This window comes from Cryptococcus neoformans, chromosome 3 (genome assembly GCF_000149385.1).
Source record: "Cryptococcus neoformans var. neoformans B-3501A chromosome 3, whole genome shotgun sequence".
NCBI lineage: Eukaryota > Fungi > Basidiomycota > Tremellomycetes > Tremellales > Cryptococcaceae > Cryptococcus > Cryptococcus deneoformans.
The window spans coordinates 766,646-789,145 of record NC_009179.1 but is presented as its reverse complement, the minus strand read 5'-3'; the positions used below and the strand labels follow the sequence as shown (position 1 = coordinate 789,145).

The 22,500-nt window shown below is 48.9% G+C and overlaps 9 protein-coding genes across 9 annotated transcripts in view; 4 read left to right on the top strand and 5 right to left on the bottom strand.

The window, feature by feature from the left end:
• Positions 1 to 208: 208 nt before the first annotated feature.
• CNBC2840 (hypothetical protein) lies at positions 209 to 1,442 on the top strand (the record flags this gene model as incomplete). The annotated part of the gene is made up of 8 exons (XM_771700.1): positions 209 to 240; positions 359 to 390; positions 517 to 588; positions 669 to 727; positions 790 to 802; positions 875 to 970; positions 1,046 to 1,253; positions 1,319 to 1,442. 8 exons carry the CDS (start codon positions 209 to 211, stop codon positions 1,440 to 1,442), a joined length of 636 nt encoding a protein of 211 aa, XP_776793.1.
• Positions 1,443 to 1,843: 401 nt separating this feature from the next.
• CNBC2830 (hypothetical protein) lies at positions 1,844 to 3,401 on the bottom strand (the record flags this gene model as incomplete). The annotated part of the gene is made up of 6 exons (XM_771699.1): positions 1,844 to 2,016; positions 2,119 to 2,286; positions 2,350 to 2,530; positions 2,593 to 3,113; positions 3,169 to 3,271; positions 3,318 to 3,401. 6 exons carry the CDS (start codon positions 3,399 to 3,401, stop codon positions 1,844 to 1,846), a joined length of 1,230 nt encoding a protein of 409 aa, XP_776792.1.
• A 236-nt stretch (positions 3,402 to 3,637) lies between these two features.
• CNBC2820 (hypothetical protein) lies at positions 3,638 to 5,337 on the top strand (the record flags this gene model as incomplete). Its single annotated transcript, XM_771698.1, has 5 exons — positions 3,638 to 3,761; positions 3,820 to 3,953; positions 4,005 to 4,086; positions 4,152 to 4,263; positions 4,326 to 5,337. The coding sequence occupies 5 exons, from the start codon at positions 3,638 to 3,640 to the stop codon at positions 5,335 to 5,337; spliced, it is 1,464 nt and encodes a 487-aa protein (XP_776791.1).
• Positions 5,338 to 5,879: 542 nt separating this feature from the next.
• On the top strand, positions 5,880 to 8,944 carry CNBC2810 (hypothetical protein; the record flags this gene model as incomplete). The annotated part of the gene is made up of 2 exons (XM_771697.1): positions 5,880 to 7,766; positions 7,823 to 8,944. The coding sequence occupies 2 exons, from the start codon at positions 5,880 to 5,882 to the stop codon at positions 8,942 to 8,944; spliced, it is 3,009 nt and encodes a 1,002-aa protein (XP_776790.1).
• A 289-nt stretch (positions 8,945 to 9,233) lies between these two features.
• CNBC2800 (hypothetical protein) lies at positions 9,234 to 9,986 on the bottom strand (the record flags this gene model as incomplete). Its single annotated transcript, XM_771696.1, has 1 exon — positions 9,234 to 9,986. The coding sequence occupies one exon, from the start codon at positions 9,984 to 9,986 to the stop codon at positions 9,234 to 9,236; it is 753 nt and encodes a 250-aa protein (XP_776789.1).
• Positions 9,987 to 10,815: 829 nt separating this feature from the next.
• CNBC2790 (hypothetical protein) lies at positions 10,816 to 13,278 on the bottom strand (the record flags this gene model as incomplete). Its single annotated transcript, XM_771695.1, has 1 exon — positions 10,816 to 13,278. The coding sequence occupies one exon, from the start codon at positions 13,276 to 13,278 to the stop codon at positions 10,816 to 10,818; it is 2,463 nt and encodes an 820-aa protein (XP_776788.1).
• A 2,175-nt stretch (positions 13,279 to 15,453) lies between these two features.
• Positions 15,454 to 19,809, bottom strand: CNBC2780 (hypothetical protein; the record flags this gene model as incomplete). The annotated part of the gene is made up of 13 exons (XM_771694.1): positions 15,454 to 15,721; positions 15,778 to 15,911; positions 15,971 to 16,020; positions 16,077 to 16,152; positions 16,214 to 16,681; positions 16,767 to 17,272; positions 17,330 to 17,425; positions 17,480 to 17,502; positions 17,552 to 17,568; positions 17,628 to 18,379; positions 18,432 to 19,408; positions 19,463 to 19,599; positions 19,660 to 19,809. 13 exons carry the CDS (start codon positions 19,807 to 19,809, stop codon positions 15,454 to 15,456), a joined length of 3,654 nt encoding a protein of 1,217 aa, XP_776787.1.
• A 450-nt stretch (positions 19,810 to 20,259) lies between these two features.
• CNBC2770 (hypothetical protein) lies at positions 20,260 to 22,144 on the top strand (the record flags this gene model as incomplete). The annotated part of the gene is made up of 6 exons (XM_771693.1): positions 20,260 to 20,481; positions 20,530 to 20,637; positions 20,682 to 20,885; positions 20,939 to 21,274; positions 21,323 to 21,797; positions 21,852 to 22,144. The coding sequence occupies 6 exons, from the start codon at positions 20,260 to 20,262 to the stop codon at positions 22,142 to 22,144; spliced, it is 1,638 nt and encodes a 545-aa protein (XP_776786.1).
• A 139-nt stretch (positions 22,145 to 22,283) lies between these two features.
• CNBC2760 (hypothetical protein) overlaps positions 22,284 to 22,500 on the bottom strand; it is a gene marked incomplete at both ends in the record, with an annotated part of 1,121 nt that continues 904 nt past the window's right edge. The window contains one exon of the mRNA XM_771692.1: positions 22,284 to 22,500. This exon is cut by the window's right edge and continues 634 nt beyond it. Coding sequence (XP_776785.1) covers positions 22,284 to 22,500 — 217 coding nt within the window.

Below are 22,500 nucleotides of genomic sequence, written 5' to 3'. Positions count from 1 at the left end.
TTTGTTGCGGATACTTTTGATGAAAATAATGGGACATGCCTTCTTGGAGGATGTTTGGTGTGCCACTTTTGGAAATCGCCGGGGGGGGAGACCCTCCTCTCGCGGCTCGCGGTGGCGCGGGTGCCATATCCTCTATCCACATCCCAATCCCGTATTCAGATCCATACCTTGACTCTACGTTTACCACCACAACACAGTTCATCCTCAAATGTCAGGACCAGCCGGACAACACTACGACTTGTACGTCTTTCCCCTGCCCGATTCCGCCCAGTACTTGTCGAGATTTCATCCCCAGCGTGTCGATCCACCCACAAGCTTGCCATCTCACATTGGTTACACTGCTGACACATGCATGCAGTTTAATCAAGCTCCTCCTTATCGGTGATTCTGGTGAGTCTAGATACTCTTGAGGACGTCGGAGGACGGTCCTGTGTGGAGTGGAATTAGATACATTGGCGACGGATCACTGACGGATGGTTGGTGCTTGTTGGCGATGGGTACAACTACTCTTGATAGGTGTCGGCAAGTCATGTCTCCTCTTGCGATTCTGTGAGGATTCTTGGACTCCTTCTTTCATCACCACTATCGGTAAGTCCTTCAGCTTGTTCCATCCCCATATTTTGCTAGTAAATCGGTTGGGGATGAGCCGAGCTTATCTGGGAGATCAGGTATTGACTTTAAGATCCGAACAATCGAGCTCGATGGGAAGCGAATCAAGTTGCAGATTGTAAGTTGCCGTTTCCATTCTTATTTATATCAAACAGTAGTGCTGACTGGTCATGCATGTAGTGGGATACTGCTGGTAAGCATATCCGTCCAGTTTGCCGCAGCAGCTGGCATGCATGGGGCTGTTACTAATTCCGCAATTCGTCAGGGCAAGAACGTTTCCGAACCATCACAACTGCTTACTACAGAGGTGCCATGGGTATCTTGCTGGTCTATGACGTTACAGATGAAAAGTCCTTTAACAGTGAGTTACCCCTTCAACCCTCGGACCATTGATTGCAGCCCCTTTTTTTTACATGGCACTGAACCGTCTCGTTAGACATCCGAACCTGGCTCTCCAACATTGAACAACATGCATCGCCCGGCGTGAACAAGATTCTTATCGGTAACAAGTGCGACTGGGAGGAGAAGCGATCTGTTACGATTGAGCAAGGACGTGCGCTTGCCGACGAGTTTGGACTGCGGTTCTTGGAGACTAGTGCGAAAGCAAACGAAGGTGTGGAGGAGGCATTTTTCACATTGGCCAGGTACGTCATGTAGGCAGGTAGACATGGTGGGGGTCAGACAGCTAATGCGTCATGTTGGATTGTAGAGATATCAAGACTCGTTTGATTGATTCTCAACCCCAAGAAGCCGCCCCTGTTCAACTTGGTGCGGACCGTAACGGTGTGAATGTCAACAAGCAAAGCGATTCTTCTTCTGGCGGGTGTTGCTAACCGCAATGGATATGAATTCTGTATTCGTCGTCCTTTTGGCAGCAAAGGAGCGGCAGTCAATGAGCACGTGTATTGCCTTGATATAAATGACCATGGATGCCCGTCAACATACAGTTATCCTATCATAGTTTTTTTTTTTCTCTTTACCGATGGTCTTTCAGTAGTCCTTTTTTTCTTCCTTCTCCGTTTTGACCTAGCTTTTTTTTCTCGCGAGATTCTATGTATTGTACGTGACAAATATGCTTTTTCTATCCAGATACACGCACATCGAATAGTCTTTTCTTTTCTTCTTCTTTTCGTGAAGCAATCCGCTTATACCCAATGCATGAAGATTATTCCCTAGCTTTTGCAATTTTGCGATCTGACAACTGTTTCCAATACGCTATGAACGGTAATATACCTCACTTGAAGTACTTGGTAGGCACAAACGGCATGGGCTTGACGAAGGCATCCCTCAATTTTTTCCTCACCTCGACTTTGACTGCGGTACCCTTTTTATGGGATCCGTTGGCAATGTATCCCATGGCGATGTTTGTGCCGAGTGTAGGAGAAGGAATACCAGAAGTGATTACACCTATGGTTTTTTTTTTTTTTTTGAGAAAGAGAGAAGGAGAGCAAAAGTCAGTGGAATTCAGGAACGTGAAGTACTACAAAAAGATCAAAGATCGGCACTAACCAATTTCCTTTTCACCCAGCGCATCCAAGACTTTGCAACCTTCTCTCGCTGGGGAGCCTATAACCTCAAAGCCGACCCTTCGCCTGGAAGGTCCGTTGGCAAGTTCCTCGAGGATTCTCGATTTTCCAGGGAAAGACGGCTGAGCGTCGGGCGCGCGTCTGTCCTTGCCTAATTATTTTTTAAAGGCATCATCAATGCGTGATGCGGTGATGAACCAAGAAGACAACGTACCAATGACCCAGCTTAAACCGCCTTCCACGGGGCTCACGCTTTCGTCAAGATCGTGGCCGTAGAGACACATACCAGCTTCGAGACGGAGAGAGTCTCGAGCGCCAAGACCGATAAGCATGACGTCAGGATGAGAAGCGATGGTGTTGGAAAGAGCGAGAGTATGCTCTGGAGGAATCGATACCTAAGTGATGGGGTTAGTGGAGAGATAAAATGAGAAGCGGAAAGGAAAGGACAGGACCGTACTTCAAAGCCATCTTCGCCAGTGTAGCCGCCCCTGGCCACATGACACTTGACGGTTTGACCGTCCATCGTCTTGATATCAGCAAAGACACTTGAACCGAATTTCACTTTGTTCAAGTCCTGGTCAGTGACTCGCTGAAGCACATCCTTGGCCTTGGGGCCCTGGAGTGCTAAAAGACCCCAGCCTTCAAGAGTCTCCCACTTGACTTCTCGTCCCTTGTGGGCGGCATTCCACTCTTCGAGCTTTTGCGAGATATGGGCCTTGTCCTCGACGGATCGGCCGGCGTTAGTGACGACGTAGAAAGCAGAATCGCTGTGCTTGGTGATGATGGTGTCGTCAATGATACCTCCTTGCTCGTTCAAAAGAACGGACAGGGTGGAGGTGAATGGTTTGAGCGAGTCGAGGGACGAGGGACAAAGGGTCAAGAGGAATTCCTGGGCAGTAGGGCCTGTAAAGTTGTGCTGCAGCATATGAGAGACGTCAAATAAGCCGGCGTCTGATCGGACGTGCTTGTGGGCGGTGACTGGGGACGGCGTGTGAGCGCGTGCTGGGTCTCGCGGGTCGCGGACAAGACTCACTCTGTCCTGTCTCGCCGTAGCTCAAGGGCATGCTGTAGCCCGCAAAGGGGACCATCTTGGCCTTGTGCTGCACGTGGAAGTCATGGAGCGGTGTTTTCTTGAGCTGCATCGGGTGAGCGTGCGTGTGAGCGGTGGAGTGGGCGACGTACCTGTGCGAGGACGGCGGAGGTTGCGAGCGCACGTCTGGCGAGTGCGGCGACGGGTCTGGCGGTGGGGCGGGCGAGCGAGAACATTGCGGCGGTGGGAATGGGGGGAGGGGAGGGGAGGGAAGCGTATATATCTGTAAACGGCGGGCGAGAAATGGAAATCAGGCTCCCCCCGTTGGAAATCAGCCCCGGATCAACAAATCTCAGGCACGGTGCATTTACCCGCCTTATCGCTCATGCGGCGGGCGCCGCCCGGCGACGTATATACATCTATATTCCCCACTCTGGCTGCACTCACTTGCGCCTCTCTGCACCAACAGCAAATGCTTCCGGACAACTCCACAATCATAGACCCAGTAGGGCCGCCGCACACGCCCACAGACACGCCCGCAGACCCGCAGAGATGCAAGCTGCTCGGGACAACAGGCCTCGTAGTGCAGGCACTCAGTAAGCACCTGTCCCGTCTCCGCTTTTCTTCCCACAACTCACATCGCACGTCCACCAGTGGGCATCCTCGTCATCGCTTCTTTGGTCGTTAAAAAACGGCTCGAAAAGAGGAAACGTTCATGGCGTATTTGGTTCCTCGATGTCAGCAAGCAACTCGTCGGGCAGGCCGTCGTCCATGCGCTCAACTTATTAGTGCGTTGTGTATCGGACACCGAGTGCCATCCAGCTGATGCAGGGATACAGATATCAGATCTGGTAGCGTCAGTGGGGAACAGCAATCCATGTTCGTTATATTTTCTAAACATTCTCATCGACACCACTATTGGTAAGCAGTGCAAGGACGACTAGTGCCACGTCTCATGCCAAGCTTACTTGGTACTCCTCGCCCAGGTGTCGGAATCATCTTTCTCAGTCTCAAATTCTTTACATGGCTCTTTTCAAGCTACCTCGGTTATGACGGATTCATCAGCGGTAAATATGGAAACCCTCCTCAAGCCCTCTTGTAAGATTTCTTCTCCTCTTCCCAATTCAATCGTAGCACCACTTGACCATAATCACATATAGTTGGTGGAAACAACTACTCACCTACGTATTTTCCATCATCATAATGAAACTCCTCGTCCTCCTCCCACTCACGCTTCCACGCATCTCTGACCTTCTTCTCCATTTGGGCCACTACATGCTCGAGTACTTCTCTCCCTCCGTCCAGGTCATTTTCGTCATGGCCATCTTCCCCTTGATCATGAACATTGTCCAGTTTTGTCTGGTCGACCAGGTCATCAAGGCCGGCGGTAAAGCCGACGATGAGGAAGGCCGAATACATGATACAGGGGATGAAGAGGAAGGGTATAGCAGAGTACCTGACTGGGAGAATGATTTGGATGGACATGGACGCGGGAGCGGAGAAGGGTCACCAAGGGAAATGACGAAGAAGGAGGAGGAGGAGACGATGGCAAGAGCGACCGGTATATCCACAGCCTTACCGCCATCATCGCCTCTTCTCTCACCCGCTCGTTATGACGGTTATGGAAGTACCACACCTAGTCCCGTGGGGAGCCCAACGAAATCTGTCGAGGGGCAGAATATGTGGACAAAGATGATGAGTAAGAGTAAGGATACAGGTGGCGGTAGTAGTAATAATGCCAGTTTGAAGGAGAGACATGGGGTAAACAGCAGAAAGTCTAGTAATACATGGTGGGAGTATCCGGACGACGAAGACGAAGACGGCGGAGGAGGGCTGGAAGCTCCCATACAGCGTAATACTCGATCTCACGCCCCTTCGCCAGAATCAGTATATCCAGCAGAATTACCTCCTCCATTTGTGGTAAACGGCAGCTCGGCGGCTGCTTTTCGCAAGAATTCACGGACGCCGCCGGAATGGGGCGCATCATCCACACACTCTTCTCATACTGCTCGACGATTGACATCAGAAGTCGAGCGGGAGGCAAGACTGACGTTGAGCCCGCCGCGGTCGCCTAGGGTAGAGAATAGTAGTAGTGGTGGTGGTGGTGGTGGTGGTGGTAATGGGCGGTCGGAAAGAGGGGAGGAAGTTGGTTTGGATGTCTTACGGAGGTGATTGTCACGTCGTAATTAGTGTGTTTCCGTCGTTTCTTTCCGCACAACCGTGATTTCTTTCCGCACAAAATAAAAAAGGTGTATCGATTATTATCATTATTCTTGCATTTAGCTGAGGGGTAGGATCATTCAGCAACGCGCGATTGGGATGATGCATGTAATGTTGTTGGACTGATAATAACGCGTCGTCATGAGATACGTAGTACTCTAATCTATCCGTCGGTGGAGTCTGGACCGGGTATCGATTGGCGTAATGAGCACAGCTCGACTGGGCATTCCTATGCTGCATGCATGTGCCCAGACATTACCTCTTACCTTTCCTCTCCTCTTCTCTGCACATCCATATGTCCATTCCGTTGTGAAACACATAGCCTTTACGCCACCCGGGTGCGCAGCGACTCTGGAGGAGATAAATAACTTTTTCCGAATCTCGTACCGGCCCGACGCAACTCATCCACCAATAAATATTTTTCATCATTTTCGTCATACACTCTTCCGCCCACCATCCGATTTCCTGATAATCAGACCAACTCCGCCTCTGCCATGTCGCTCTTCCGCGACCTGCCCTCTCGCAACCTCAACATCCTCTCCTCGCCGCCAGATACAGCAACAACCGCCTCATCGATGGCAAGAACATCCTCCAGTTCTTCGAGGAACGACCTTTTCACCACTTCATGGCAGCCAGAAATCCCTCCGCCACGTCCGCTTACCCACGATATCCCGAGCACTACTGCAACAGATGGGCGTGAAGAAGAACCTACGACAGACCCTTTGCATTTGCTCTCGTCCGCGAAAATTAGCAGTAATGGCGTGCATGCGAACACAATGCCTTTACCGATGAAGCGACGCGACTTTTCTCGTTATGACGCTAATCATACCACTCGTCACTCGGTTACTTCAAGTCCTGCCGAAAGTGGACGAAACAGCCCCATGCTTGTGGATGAATTTGGCGTGCCCAAACGGGGACACGTTCCGTCGTCCGTCACAGCACCAACACACCAACGCCCCCACTCACAAACCACGAACCCAAACGCGCGCCAAGGCTCACCCCGCACATCCTCCTTCTTCGATGTCGTCCTCTCTACTGATTTGCCGGCCCCACCACCCGCGCCCCCACGCGCGACACCCACACTCCATTCGATGCATGCGAGCAGTGGGAATAACTCGCCCAATAACCTTTCTCGATCAACAAGTCTTCGTCGAGCACCACCTCCACCACTTTTGCCCCTCTCGCGTACAGGGTCGAACAATTATAATATTAATGGTGGCGGCGGTAGCGATCGCCAAAGGTCGTGGGAATCTTACACTTCCTCTATCCCTTCTTCACCTTCCGCTTCGGCATCGTACGCCACCGCGGAAGAAGATCCTTTATCTCCTCTACATCAATCGCCACAGCTACCTCCTTCGCGCGCAGGACAAGCAGATTGGATCCCGCCTTTACCCCCAGCAGCAGACGACATCGAACTGCGGCTCGTGCCTAATTCGACGTATTTGTTGGGAGAAGGGAGGTATGCAAAGGTTTATCTGGCAGCGTATAAGCGGACGAAAAAGTTGAAAGTAAGGGGTAAAGAAGAGTTACTAGGTCGGATCCCGCCTTTTGGGCATTCTTCTTTTACACCTGCCCCGGTCAGAGGAGAAGATAAAGCTGGAGCGGAAGAGAAGAAGGAGGTCAATGAAGACGGAGATGGGCTTGTAGGTGGAGACTGGAAATTATGCGCCGTCAAGCGCTTGGCGCCCGACAGAGAATCACAGACCATGGGTTTGCGAGAGGCCTTCTTCTTGAATCGATTGATGGCGACATCATCCCTCAGTGGAGACGGCCGACCTGTAGACTTTCCCAAGTCGGGAAGAACGAGAGCAGTCTCCCCTTTGAGGGACAGTTTCGGTCAGACACCTCGCCAAACAATGAAACATGCATCCAGACGCAGGTCACGTAACGGGAGTGTCTACATTACCAAACTGATCGCCGTAAAAGAAGATGTGGAGGGATTACCACACTCTGCCCATGTCCGCTCGACGTCCGACGCGATCAAGAGTCAAAAGACAAAAGCAAGTAATGGTACACTTACTCGTCAGCGAAGTTCGACCATGCTGCCCCCACACTCACCAACGACCGCGCCAGTCAACCGTGTTGCCGCCAAAGTCTCTGTAGGGTGCTCCCAACCCGACATCACCAAAATTTCATCCTTTCCTTCGTTCCCTTCACTTGCCCAGGCTATCCGGCAAGAATACGCTGCGCCGAGTTTATCGCGCCTCGTGTTGGTGCTTGAGCATGCGCCATTGGGCACGCTGGACAGGCTGTTGCGGACAAGTCCACAGTTGGTTGGCAAGAAACTGTGGGGGCGATGGGCCAGGGAAGGGGTGGAAGCGCTGGAGTGGGTGCATGGGAAAGGAGTTGTACATGCTGATATTAAGCCGGGTAACTTGCTCGTACGTGGGAACATGTTTGTTTTTTTCATGCACGCAACTGACGCATGTTTTCATAGCTCACCACCGATCTCCACATCCGTCTCTCAGACTTTGGCTCGTCACTCCTCATTCATCCATTTCATCCACCAACAGATGGTCTCGGCCTAGGTACTCTGCCATTCTCACCTCCCGAACTCGTAGACCCATCAGTCACATTCTCCTTCCCAGTCGACATCTTTGCCCTTGGTGCCACTCTTTACCAATGCATCACAGGGCGTGAGCCGTTCAGGGGCCTGAGGTCAATCGAGATGATGCACCATGTCAAAAAGGGTGGTTTATGGGCGTATGAAGAGGAAGAGCGTCTGAGCAGGGTAGGCGAACCTCATCGTGAAGGCATCCAAGCTGGAACACCTTATCCTTCGGCATGGCGAGATAATTACTCTGGCTCAACATCTCATATTCTTGCCGCTGGTGCCGGCGTTCGCCGTGCTGGATCTCTCCGTGTACCGCCCACACACTCGACCTATGCGGAAGAACCTCTGCCGCCAGGTCGACCGAGGCTGAAGAGAATGACATCTGCAGAGTCGGTGCGTGCCAATGACGATGCGGGGAAATCCGAGTCACCGGCGGGCGTGAAACTGTGGGCGAAATGGGTCAAAGACGGTGCCGGTGTTGATCCTGTGACGGCTTTGCTGTCGGATGCAGATTTCCCGGCCGATGCATCCAAGGCGGGAGTGAGTCTCTTCAGAAGGGACAGTCAGAATTTGGGAAGGAGTGCGTCCATCAGAAGCGTTATCCCCGATATGACCTCGGCAAGGGTGTCACCTCCAGCCGATGCCGCTCCTGGTACTCCTCCAAGCCACCACCCACCTCTGACGCTAACCGTCCATTCCCCTCCTTCATCTGCACCTTCCCATTCGTCACCACCCCCATCGCCGCCTCAGTCACTCTTACAGAGAGGCATTTACGAATCGTACTCTGACGGTTCGCCTGCCATGTTGTTTTTGGATGGCACAGAGAGAGTGTCAGAGGACGTGCGAGATGTGCTGAGGGGCATGTTGGAGCCTGACCAGTGGATAAGATACGGAGCGAACGAAGTTCGAGAGAGATGGGATGAGCTAGGAGTAGGGATCGAGGAGGACATTGAGTCTGAAGAGGCTGGACAAGGCCAGGGGGAAGGTGCAGATGAGCGAGAATAGTAGTGTAGCTTTCTGATAGGAACGTGGCTTTTGTTTCAAAATAAATGGTTCTTTTTTGGACTGAGTAAAATACGTGTTGTTGGGATTAGGGCGTATCAATTTTGTTGTACGATGAGAAGAAATATTAATACCGTTAGATCAACTTTATACAACTTTTAGAGATGCATATCTAGCTAATCCTCTATGTCCGACAATGATAACGATACAGACATGTGTTACGACTTTCGCCACGCCATAAAAAAGAGACGGAGTGCAAAATCGGGCACTATTCGTCTTTAGCCTCTATCCTTTAGAAACCGAATATATCGTCCATAGCATCCTTCTTCTTTTTCTTTTTCGCCTTTGCCTTCTCATCGCCTTTCCCTTTTTCATGTTTCACGACTCGACTTTTCTTCTTGGGAATAATGTCTCCCGCAGTAGAGAGCTCTTCTGGTGTCATGGCATCTGAGGCGTTGGTACCCGTCTCAACACGCCGCTTCTTCTTCTTATCTTTCTCATTTGAAGATGTGTCAAGTAGCTGGTCGATCTGTAGAGAAGGGGGAAATTCAACGGATTTTGAGACGATTGTTGTTTCCTTTTCCAAGCAGCCGTTTCCCGGGTCGACTGTAGATGACAACACAGCAACAGCGGAAGCGACAAGTTTCCCGGGTTTTGGAGACTTGGATGAAAAGGCGGATCTCTCGGATATCGATTCCCGACTTGCCTTTGATACCGGGTCAAGGGGTTGGCTGGATCGCTCAATTACCTCACCCACCTCCAAGTCCGCCCCCATCTTCTGGATAGCATCAGCAAGCAGTGTATCCATAGCGACTTCATTGGTCTTCTGATTCTTTCCGGCCCCGGTTTTCCTTTTTCCATTGGTCTTCCGCCCGGCAGCGATTAAGAGCTCCTCCACATCCATTTCAAGGGAATTTGCTAAGCTAACTGTCACAGTGAACAGCCTAGCATAGATAGATAAGGCAGTGGTTTGCAGAGGCAGGAAGTGGTATAGATCGATGATCTGTGAAGTGATGTACTGAGCACTGAAGAGCATTCTGATCATCTACGGGTTGTCAGCATGGGCTTCCAGAATTTGTGTTGTGACAATATCGACCCACCTTTTTAACCAAATTCTCCCCTTTCCCTCTCCATGCGATGCAAGCTTCTCCCCTCCGTTCTTCCGGTATTTTCCGGACATGTAGCATCATAGCTTTTCCTATCCTAACTACCCCTTCCATCCGTTGGAGAAATAGCTGTGAGCGATGTTGAGCTGATGCCCGTTTTATAAAAGTTTGAAGGAGGGCAAGCTCTGTTGACAGGTGTGAAGGAAGGGAAGCATGGAAGTGAGGAGAAGACGAAGACGACGCAGAAGTGGAGTATCCTGAGGAATACGGAAGCATGTTGAGGGTTAGGGCCAGTGGGTGGCCGTATAAAGCACCTTTTAATGTTGTTTTGAAGCAAAGAACAACCGACGAACGAAAGTATCTGAAAAACTCACCGCACACGCCGCTGGTCCGGTCAAGATGGATCGAGTTCCGTCGGAAGGTGGAGTTCACCTCATCTCTTCGTTAAAAATAAATAATAACTAAGTCAGATAACGGAAAGAAGTTACGACGAGCTAAATCATAATTATCCGTCAAGAATGTCTGCGTTAACGTATAATAATATATGTATGCATGTCGATAAAAGCTTAAGGTTCTTTGTCTCGATATGATCTACTACACTAATCTTCATCTCTCACTGAATATCGGAGCCTCGGCGATTTTAAAAGTGAACACTACTAGACTGTATGTTTAGGAGTGGCTCGCTACCATTTGTAAAAGAAGTAGTCAGTGAGACAAGGGCCTAAGCGCTAAATATGACTCGACTTACCAGAATATTTGGATTTCGTCTCATGCTTCCACTACATTGACCACCTCACCAAGATCTGAATACTCCTTCACGATGGTAAGGCCCTGGGCCGAGCTCCAAGTAAGCTTCTTCGATTCTTGAAACCCAGGAGTAGATATAATTGAGTGTGAAGACACTGGATTATGGCTCTCTGTGAAAGGAGAGGGATGCTCCAAGATAGTGGGAGGCGGCTTTAAAGAGGTAAGAGGTCTATCAAAAGAGACAGACTTTAGTTGAGGTGTGGACTCGGAAGCACTCTTCTGATGGCTTGATTTCCATCCACCAGTCCCTAAACTCATAGGTTCCGACGATGATCTAGGCAGTTTCGACAAGAGCGTCAAGTCATCGACAGACATGGCCAGCCGAGGATACAGTTGGTGAACTATAGTCTCACGTTTCTCCTTGTCCAATATATCGTCTAGACCCAACTTCTCTCCCTCCAAGTGAACATCCAGGCTCAAATCAGCAGATGAATACCGCCCTAGCGATGATGTAATGGGATTTGAAGGGGATCTGGGACGGTTCTTGCGCAGTAATGTAGAGCGCCGAAAGAGTCGTTTGGAACTGTCTGAAGCCTTTCGGACACCAGTCTGAAGCGAATTGGCGAGCGCTTGAGAGTCTTCGGCAGCTGACAAGCGTTCCGTAAACAGTGAGAGTCGTTTGGCTGTCGGAGTCTGCGCTCTAGCTGCGACAGTCGGGTCGTTCCTCTCTCCTGCGAAATTGTCTACTGGATGGAAGGCAGGGACAGATGGCGAAACGAGTCTAACCTGTGATTTGGAGGAAAGTCGGAAAGGAGACGAGCGCTTCATCGAAAGCTTCCGGCCGAGACGCTGATTTCGGAAAGGTGTTGTTGACCCTTGGTCCTCTGCTGAGATTTCTCGAGGGCGGCATATCAAAGCCTTCACTTTGGAGAGAAAAGATTTCTTATGCCGCGATCCTTTACTCTCTTTTTCACTCTGAGGATGTTCCTTCTCCGACGACTCTTCTATGCGTCCAAGCCAGCTCTCATCCTTATCAGGCAGCCCCTTCGCTGTATTCTCCTCTTTTCTTTTGTCTCGTGCCGCAACTTCCTGTCCAAATGTTTCGATCCTGATTAAAGGCGTCTTAAGTAGCGGAGATACCGTCTGGCAGTCATCCGTGGATGACGAGTGTTTCAGGGATTGTAGAGCATTAGGCGATGGTATAGAAATGAAAGATGGAGATCTTGACCCTTGTACTAAAGGTGGGATAGAGGACCTGCTCTCGCCGATTTCTAAAATTGTAGGTGAATGTCGCTGGCCAGCAGAAACTATAGATTGTGGTCTCCAAGGAGGGCGAGGCCCTTGGCGCTGCCGTAAAGATAGATGGAGATCGCTCTCCGATCTTGCAAAGGAAGGGATGCCAGCCTGAGTCGACTTATAGACTTGAGCGCTAAAAGATCGAGCGGGGCGAATGGATGAAGTCGGGAGAGATGGAAGAGAGGACCAAGGTTGGCCGCTTTGTAAGGAGTGAGGAAAAGAAGCTTTTGATACCAGATGGACCTCCGATTGCAATGAATGAATGGAATGGCTGGATGTTGTTGGGATAGAAAATTCGACAAGATTAATAGCCGGCGGTTTTGGGCCCACTATCGGGAGGACAGGAAGATCAGCTAAACTGGAAGTGGACATCTCAGCGCCGGACGCTGTTTTCACATCAGGCTTGCCAGACTGTTTGTCGAGGGAGACTGATGCGCCGTCTCCAGCCAGGCTACGAACGGAGCGATTCCATACTTGCTTTAGAATTGATGTTGTTGCTGTTCTTCGCGTAGGATCGTCGCGATCACCTAACCCGCTATGCCACAAATTCAGCGGATCGGGGTTATCCATCGTTTTCCTCGTGTTCAGCCAGCTCTTTCTTCTTTTTGGCCGCGGTCCACCAATCCATCCTTCACCAAGACCAGCGACCCCCGGGGTGGACCGCAACACTTCTTCAGCAAGCGGATTATCGTATTTGACATTCTCCGAGATATCATGACGACTGAGGACTTCCTGCTTTCCATGGGAGGCTTGGAGTAAAAACGTATCGCCATAGGGAGTCGCAGGCGCTCTTACAGCTCGAGCGACGTGGAAGGTAGCTATAGTACTGGGACTCGAGGTCAAAACACTGACTCGTTCTGCTTCATCGTCTTCCTCCGCCAGCTTAGGTGAGGAAGGTCTATGAAGCTCTGCAGCAGGCGTTAAAGAGGTCGCATCAAGAGACACCCTGCTGCGATGCTCTGATCGTGATCTCGTTAGAGCAGGGGATTGACATGTGGATGACGGAGATGATGCCCTAGGCGGTTGAGGGAATTGTGTAGGATCGAATAAGGAAAATTCACTTTTAGGGGAATACAGTGTCCCATTGCTATCGCTTGCAACACTAGGACGGGGGGAGGAAAGGTTATGAGATGGTAAAAGCTGGATACTTTGGAGAGCTTTGGGGGTTAATTCGGTATTCGATTCCATGTCTGTATAACCGAATTATATCAGCTCATACATCGAGGTCCCGAAACTCTAAGATGAGAAGAAATAAACGTACTTTCATCCACATTCGCTAGCGCCTTTTCGCCCTTTGCCATCTCGGCATCATTCTCGTAGTCGACACAAGAAGCAATAGAAGGTCCCGATATAGGCCGGCAAGGCTCACTGAGCCCAAGGGAGGATCCCATCGTTACAATGATGTCACAAAACGCTTTCCGACTGCTCAGCGGTCGAATAAATCTGGGTTGCTGCCCTCCTCTTCCGAGTACAGTTTCTCCTTTGTCTTTGAGGGTGGACAAACACCTGGTCCTGGACAGACTGTCGTTAGACTGAGAGGAGGTTATGGTCCCCTATTAAAGTACACGACGACACAGAGAGCCGGTGGAGGAGCACTTGCTCTTGTTGCTCAATGCTTCAAGCCTGCCGTGGTTCGTTGGAGGTTTGTACCTTGTACTGCTGTGGAGTCTATTCACTACCCCTGCCGCGCTTCTGATCTCTTCTACGTTCAACGCAGACACAAGCAAGATAAAAAGGCAGAAGTGAATGAAAACAAGAATTTGATTGTCACGTAATATACTAACTGGTATCAGAAACCAGCGGCCATGCAGCTCGACACTGCAGGATATTCGACATTCATTGCTGCGATTGAACGCTGGGTAGTACGGAAATGGAGAATTGTCTGATCCTGGCCGCTGGTGCTCTTCGATCGACAGAATGATTCAGTTGCGCCCTGACCTTAATTAGTCAACTCAGGTCCTGCATCCTGATCCTGTGTTCGGTCACCATAATTTATCGTGCGCGAAAATCGGAAAAATTGTCATTTGTCATTCCGCAGGGCATGCATCATGCCTCCCTATCTCTTGTCTCATCCTTCGTATATCATGTATACCATACATATACTCCATACTCTCCTTCATGGTACATGAGAAGTAACAGGGAAGCAGAAACAAGAAGATGGGGTAGAAGGTACGCACACCATAAATCGACCGTTGGGAGGAAATCCGGACGGATACCGAAGAACTGAGCACCCTCAAATATTTACTTGGTAAAGTGTACGTACTGCCGAGTCTAGTACTTTTACACCACCACCCGCTCAGCTATTAAGAGTACGACGATTGTCTCTTGGTCGACATTCAAGGATCCAAAGGCCGGAAGCGAACAAGCTCACCATTTCCCCATTCCTCTTCATGGCGGTTCTGAAAAAAACAGTACTCTTATTATTTATTTCATGTTTTCTACTTGCTATCGCACGTAACAAGTGACAGGTGCGTGATGGGTTTGTGGGGACACTACCGCCGTTATGTGGTGTATGGTATTAGATCGTGGGTGAGCTATCAACAAATCGTTGTTGTTTGCTACAGGCTGTAGACCTAGTACGTGCCCTGTTGCTACTCATAATTACTGTCCGCTGCAATAATGTTGCATGTATGTTGCCTCCCTACTGCCCGAAGAAGGAGCGACGACGATGACCCTCCGGGGGCCTGCGCCTCTTTTGCATCATTAATATAGCATGTCCTGCATGGTCTATGGTCAATGGGGCTTTTTACATCATCTCTGTGATTATTTTATGGCCTATGGTCTGCAGGATTCACATAAATAGACAATAAATAAAAGATGGATACAGCTGGAAGCTGCGTGGATGAGGGTTGAAGCCGGTCAATCCGGGTTTCATTTATTATTGACGTGCCTTAATCCATTAGTATCAGGAGGATCTGTTAAAACAGGCACATTAGTGACTCACCTTCCATTCTTTGGGAGCATCCGCCGCGCGACATCCGAAACCCGACACTCATCATTCTAAGTGGCCGGTCGTTCGATGAAAGCGTCCAACATTCAACATTTGACATTAGTGTACTACTTACGAATTAAATAAAAGACTGAGGATTGGAAGTCGAACATTGAGAAGGATAGACCAGAAATAAAAGGACAGAAATTGAAGATAACACTAGAAAGACCGTCCTATAATAGGTCTTTGTGTACGTAATTTAAGTGCAAAAGCCCTCCATCTCGTCATATCAGGTAGGAAAGCCGATAATGATGTACAAATAAGTGGGCAGCTCATTTCGATGGTATTAATATGGCGATTATCATCCATTATATAAATTATGCAGCAATACAGTTTGATACAAGGCAAGTATAGCCGCGCACGGCAAAACCACTTCAAAACTTGTCTTTCCTGCTAACAACATTACCACCCCTCGCTGTCAACATCGGGCGGACACTATCAACATTATTATGTCTTTTGGCAGCTGTAGGAGTCGCGCTGTCGCCGTTACCAACAGTATTTGATGACGTAGAGAAAAGCAGGGTTTGCCGTTTAACGGAACTTGTACTTGAAGGTCTCCGAACCGCTGAGGACGTGATGGGGGTTTTGGACGCCGAAGAAGGTTCATACGCATATTGTTTGATCCGCTGCATGGTTGTAGAGCTATGAAGAGGCACAATCAGCATAGCATATTAAGGTTGAAGAGGTAAGAATCTGACTTGGTTCGAGGTAAAGTGACGGGGGCAGGCATCGCAGATGGGCGACGAGCATCTTTATGGGCGGCAGTGTTCAATGGGTTCTGATTGGCAGGTCGAAACTTTATGCAGATGCCCAAGATCTTGGTAGAGTATGCCTATGAGGCAAGGCATTGATCAGTTCATGGCCACACACTTAGCAATACAATGAGAATACCTCAATAAGTTGAGGAGTCATTCCCTCGATCTCCCGAAGTCTTTTCTCGTCTACGCAGAATGTCAGCTTTCACATAATCCTGAGTGAAGAGCACTGGGCAACTTACTAGCAGGCATCAGCGCCGCTACCATCTGAAGCAACTCATCGGTCAGGATTGGATAAGTCTTATTTTTGGCGACCGACTGAAATACATAACAGATAAGCTTACTCCTTGCCTCCTGGACCCAGAAATATTTCGCATACCTGATTGCGCATTTTCTCTAAAGCCTTGAAACACTGCTCCACCGAACTTTCGCCATCATTATCATGAGTGGCTTCCTTCGCTTTTGACCTAGTACTTCTTGGTGTCTTTTCTTTGCTAGCCTCCGTTGACTTTCTTCTCTTCAACGGTACGTCATCGTCCATTTCTGTCTCATCTCCACTGGCTATGATAGGGTCACCATCGTTTTCGGGATTGTACTCATCATCAGTGTCACCCCAATGTGAATTATCGAACTCTGCCTCCTCCGCCATGATTTGCTGCAGCGAACGCTTACGTGCAATGGGATTAGAATTGGTTGTCTTCTCAAGCGTAGCTGGGCCCTTGGATTTCGCCGATCGGCGCTTGGCGGACTGCTTGGGTTTCGTTGTCAATTTGCGAGGAGACGCCTCACGGAAATCCATCTTGAGTCTAGCAGTGCCATTTAGGTATTTGTAGCCCTCTTTGCCCACCTAGATCACAGGATATAAGCGTACACATTATTTTACAACGCCCAAGGGAAGTGAAAGAATGAGAGAGAAAGAGTAGTTGACTCACTCTTAAGTATGCATTGGTCCATCCCGCCTTCGACTCCACACAGTATTCTTCCAGAGCCCCTTCGATGACAAGTGTCTGGATCAGCCTCTCTCCCTCGTTCCTGTCCCAAGATTGTCCGGCGCCGAAGTACGGATTTTGATTTAACTGTTTGCCTGAATTTCCTTTGAAGCCTCTAAAGCATTCGGCAGCGTTTAGGATTGTAATTTTTGTGTTGCTAAACGCCTGGACCATTTTGATGACCGTTACCGCATCGTCTGTCACATCCTCTGTCCTGAAGACATTCCGATCCCGGCCAAGGCAGACGTCACATCCTTGATTGCAGTTGGCAGCATCGAAAGTTTCGTTGAAAAATGCGAGCACCTGGGAACGACGACAATCGACCTTGTTGTTACAGTAACGAAGAACCTCTTGCATGCTTGCCTTTTGTCGCTCCTTTTGGTCGCGCGTGAGATCTTTTTCTTGGTCAATCTGACCGAGGATCTTCTTGCCGTCTTTGAACGAGTAATCTAAAGGTCCACATCAGCCGAAAAAAAATGAAAACATGTATGATAAAATATACTCACACAGGATGCAAGTCGATGGATTGCCGTCACGCCCAGCTCTACCAGTTTCTTGGTAATACCCTTCGAGAGATCTAGGCAGATGGTGATGGATAACGTCTGTGAACAGTATATCAGCTACAAATTCAAAATGTTGGCTAATCTGTGACCCACATCGCACGTCCGGTTTGTCAATGCTATGCTTGGATTAGTTCAGACCCCTGTGATACTTCCAGTCAAACTCACCCCATACCGAAAGCAATCTACGGCCGAATCAGTATAAGAAGTCTAGCATGGTTCAAGTGTACGGTATTCGACTTACGGTTGCCACCATGATCTCAAATTTATGGTCCTGCCAACCTTCCTGCATCTTTCTCCGATTCTCCTTTGTCATTCCCGCGTGATAATGATACGCTCTTAGGCCATGATCTTCTCTTAGTTTCTTCGCCAAATTTTCGCAGTTGTCCCTCGAGTTGCAGTAAACGATGCCACTTGCCCGGGCTTCTTGTGTATGAACAAAGGCCACAATCTCTTGTATTACTGAGCTGGTTTTGGGACGGACCTCATAATGAAGATTGGGGCGATTGAAAGACTGGCGCAAACAAACGCATCCTTCAATACGCAGAGAGCGAATGATGTCCTCTTGTACTTTATTTTGTGCAGTAGCAGTGAGAGCCATGATTGGTACGCCTGGATAGTCTCGACGAAGCTCACCAAGACGCAGGTAATCGGCTCGAAAATCATGACCCCACTGACTCACGCAATGTGCCTCATCAATTACAAATCTTGCCAGCTGCTTCCTCTGCAGCAAACCGCGCAATATCGATTTGATATGACCACCCATCGACATCATTTCCGGAGTCACATAGACCACTTTTGTGATAGGTTCCCTTTTTGACAATTCTTCATGCGCCAAATTCTTGTCTCTTTGAGTAAGATCGCCGGTGTATGCTATGGCGGGAATACCTCGAGAGATCAAGTGCCTTGTTTGGTCATTGATGAGTGAAATAAGGGGGGAAACCACAAATGTGACACCGCGAGTTTTACCCGATGAGCAGATTGCAGGGAGTTGATCTAAATAATTAAGCTTGAGTATTGGCCGTATTTCACCCCTTGAAATACTCACAAGTCAAACTCTTTCCTCCTCCGGTAGGCATAAGCACGAAGACATCTCTACCAGCCATTGTCTCGTCGATGGCCTCTTTCTGATGTTTTCTGAAATTGGGCAGCTTGAACACCTGTCTTAACTTTTGGTTGACTTCCTTTGACCATCGGTGCGTTATTTCGAGTGGGATTACCCTATGTTGGGGTACCGCTGGGACGGCTTCTTTGACTGGGGAATGCGTTTCCATAGGCTGTCTTGAAGGCCCTGCTATAACTGACGCACGGGGAGGATCTATGGGCTTAGGCGGAGAAGATTCGGCTCGAATTGGAGGATTAGGAAGGTTGCGCGTAGGCGACGTAGGTGAAGAAAAAATTTCGTTGAATGGAATATCATGGAATTCATCTGGAAGATGTCCCGTATGTTGTAAAATCGATTGCTTGTTATTTTCAGGGGCTAATAAGGGTTGCGGTTGCCGTGCAGACATTTTGGTGGGTACGCGGGGAGAAGGAGCCACGGGCGGAGTAGATGGAGGAACGAGAACGGGCTCTTCTTCGAGATCGTGAAAATCTTCTTCAGCCATGGCTATATCAAAGTCGTGAAGATCCTGTGGAACATCTTGCGGCGGACTAGGTCGCCTACATGTGGGCCGCGATGGTCCAGCAACAGCAGGAGATGGATATTCCCGATTAAGTTGTAAAGAGCCTCTAGTCACAGGCATATCAGAATCATCACTCGGTACTCCATTCGACCGACTGGCATTCCAATTGTCCAGGGTTGTGTGCTTGGCTTTAGATGAACTGGCAGCGGTGGGAGTAGGATAATCCTTAACAGCCAATGACGTAGGCTTGGCATCGGCCATTTGGAAGGGAGATTGCCGTATTTCTGGGGGCTGAAAAGACGACTGGCGAGAGGGAGCTGGAGGTGTGGAAGAGGATGGTATTTGAGCCCGAACTGTTAATAGGGTCTTGATCTCGCGGATACGTTTAGTCACAAGTTCACTGGTGATTGAATGAGACCCGCTCAAGCTATTAATCTGAAAAAAGAGCTCTCACATCTTTTCTTCTACCATATCCATGTCCAGGTCATCCATTCCATCCTGCCCCGTTGCAATCGCAAACTTCTGGTCTTTCAGTTGATCTTTCTCCTCCATATATTTCACCAGCATAGTTTGAAGTTGCTCAGTCGTTTTCTATTCATTGTAAACAGGTTTATCAGTCTTACTGTCACTAATTGTACGCTTGAAACTTACGCCGTTATCCCTAGGGTTGGTCCCAGGAGGTTGAGCAGCTGATGCCTCGGTCCCTTTGCCCTTCACATTGAAGGGGCTAGAAGACCCAACATTTGAAGTTGGAGTCATCAGATGGGAAGATACGCGTGACAGCATGGGCTGCCTGATCATCCGGATTGAGGAGTCAATATCTGCTGCCAATTTGCCATCGAGGAGCAAAGGAAAGAGCAAACACGCCTGACTCACAGCAAGACCGTTCCGGTCACCGGCTTGTCTCTGTTTGCTTCGATCTCTTGGTCGGATAAATTGTTCGAGTGCTCCAGAGTTCGCTGGAGTCCCGACTTCTTGTTCCAGCTAATGCGAGAGGTTGGAAAGTCGATGATAAAGCGGAGGTCACTGCAATGGCGAAATTCGACGCGACAGACTCCCTTGAAAGCTGACCGGACCTTCTTTCGACGCGACACAACGGAATCAAAGTAGGCGGTCATCCCCGACGATTATTGTCATCGTTCGTGCCTTGTTCTTCGGCCTTCGTTTTCCGTTGTTGTTTTTGTCGTTTATGAATTTGTTTGAGCATTGTTTCCAGAAGAACGTTATAGTTAGCGATCATCGAATTCTGCTATGGCTACTAGGGGATCAACGCTTATAAAAAGAATAAGCGGCGCGGCACTGCGAAGAAAACACACGCATTTGCCGGCTATCCGCCTTCCTTCCCTTCCAGCCGTTCCAGCTGTCTTTGTAGGCTCTCGTCGTGGCAAATCAACGAGCACAACCAAAGGCAAAGGCAAAGAAAGATACAACTTCAATACCTCTATTGAATTTAGCAATGAACCTGACCCTGATGTAAGCGAAGCAAGCGGTTTCTGGGCATACAGTTAACTTGCATTGTAGCATGTCAACTGGAGGAAAGTCACTGCTGCCGATCTCGCCGCGAGAAAAGAGCCTCCTACTCGAGTGAAAATGCTTGTTCGAGATTTCATAGATGATAGTTTATACAATGTAAGTTTTTCCATTATTGATCATGTCCCTTACGATATTTGCAGCCGAATTACGGCTACTTTTCTCACCATGCCACCATCTTCACACCCCCGAAAGATGGATTCGACATCATCTCTTTCAGGGATGTCGCACATTTCCAAGAAACTGTGGCCGAACGATATGAAAGGGAGTATGGTTTAGAGCCTACCGAAGGTGCTCAAGGCGGCCTTGGAAGGCAGGTTTGGCACACACCAACAGAATTGTTCAAGGTGAGTGATAGAGATTCAAAAGCTTTCTTATATTATTCTGACTTTTATTCCAGCCTTACTACGCTCGCTCTCTAATATCAGCTATAGTTCAATCTTATAAACTTTACCACTTCCCCTCCGAGCCTCTTATTATCTACGAGATTGGAGCTGGTAACGGATCATTCATGATCGACTCTCTCACGTATCTGCGGGACCATCATCCCGATGTGTTCGCGCGCACAAAATATAGAATCATAGAAATTAGTTCAGCACTTGCTAAGGGACAGCGCGAAAGAGCTGAAAAGGAGGGATTCGGTAAGAAAGTTCAGGTTTTGAATAAGGATTTCTTCCAGTGGGATGGTGTAGGAGGAGGAGATCAACCATGTTTTGTTGTCGCTCTTGAGGTCTTCGTAGGTGAAAACAGTGGCTATCAATTGAATGGTGCTGATTATACCCAGGATAACTTTGCTCATGATATGGTTCGGTATGAGCTCGACACATTGACGCCTCGACAAGCAGTGGTAGGCATTGACGCTTCTGGTGATTTTACCCTCTTGTACGAGACTATAAACGACCCCCTTATCTCTCGCGTCTTGTCTTATAATCGCCTTCTTCCCCAATCTTCGTCAACTCTTCCTCCGCTACCTTATCCCCTTCTGTACTCTGAAACATTACGCAAGGCATACGCGTCGATGCCATTTGCTCCTAATCTTTCCGCTCCAGATTTCCTGCCCACTAAGGCGGTTCTCTTTGCAGAAAAATTGAGGGAAAAGTTGCCGGGACATAGATTGCTCATGGCCGACTTCGATGAATTGCCCGATGCAGTGGGAGGAAGAAACGGACCAGTAGTACAAACGAGGTATGGGAATAGCATGATTCCCTGTGAAACTTTCTTGGTGAAGCAGGGATACTTTGACATTTTCTTCCCTACAAGTAAGTCTTGTTCGTTGCCACGTGGATGTTTTGACTGATTTAATCTTCTGGAAGACTTTGAGCACTTCCGTGATCTTTATTCAATCATTATGAATTCCCCTTCACGCATTACCCCATCGCCCTCTTCAACCCCGGACTCTCCTTCGTCCTTGCCATCAAAAATCAAGCAAGATTTCTTCTCCCACTCTTCAGGTGTGAAAGGGTTCCGGCGCCGCAACATTGGCATTTACACCCATGCCGATTTTTTGGCAAAATATGGGGGAAAGGAAATCTTGGACAAAACCACTGTGAAAGATGGTGCCAACGTGATGACGGCGATGTACAAAAATGCGAAGATGATGTTTTGAGGATGAATGCCTTTGACTGGAAAACAAGCTGCGAGTGATACCACGCACAAAGCTGCCCCAGCTCTTTGACATATTTATGCTCATGTGTATTGCAAGTGAAAAACTGATACACGATACAACGTAATGTCATCCACAAGTACTAACCACGCCTGCCTCTCTTCCGTATTCCCACAACGACTCTCTCCCTGGCTGTCCCCAACCCTTTCTCTTCCCAGCGAGCGGGTTTAACTCTACTCCTCTCAGATAATAGTGATATAGGATCATGTAAGATTTCTTCTGATGATTGAGGGCGTTCGGTGGAGCTTCCCGAAAGAGAAGGTTTTCTGGGATGTCGGGCCGCGGGATTATCCAAAGGT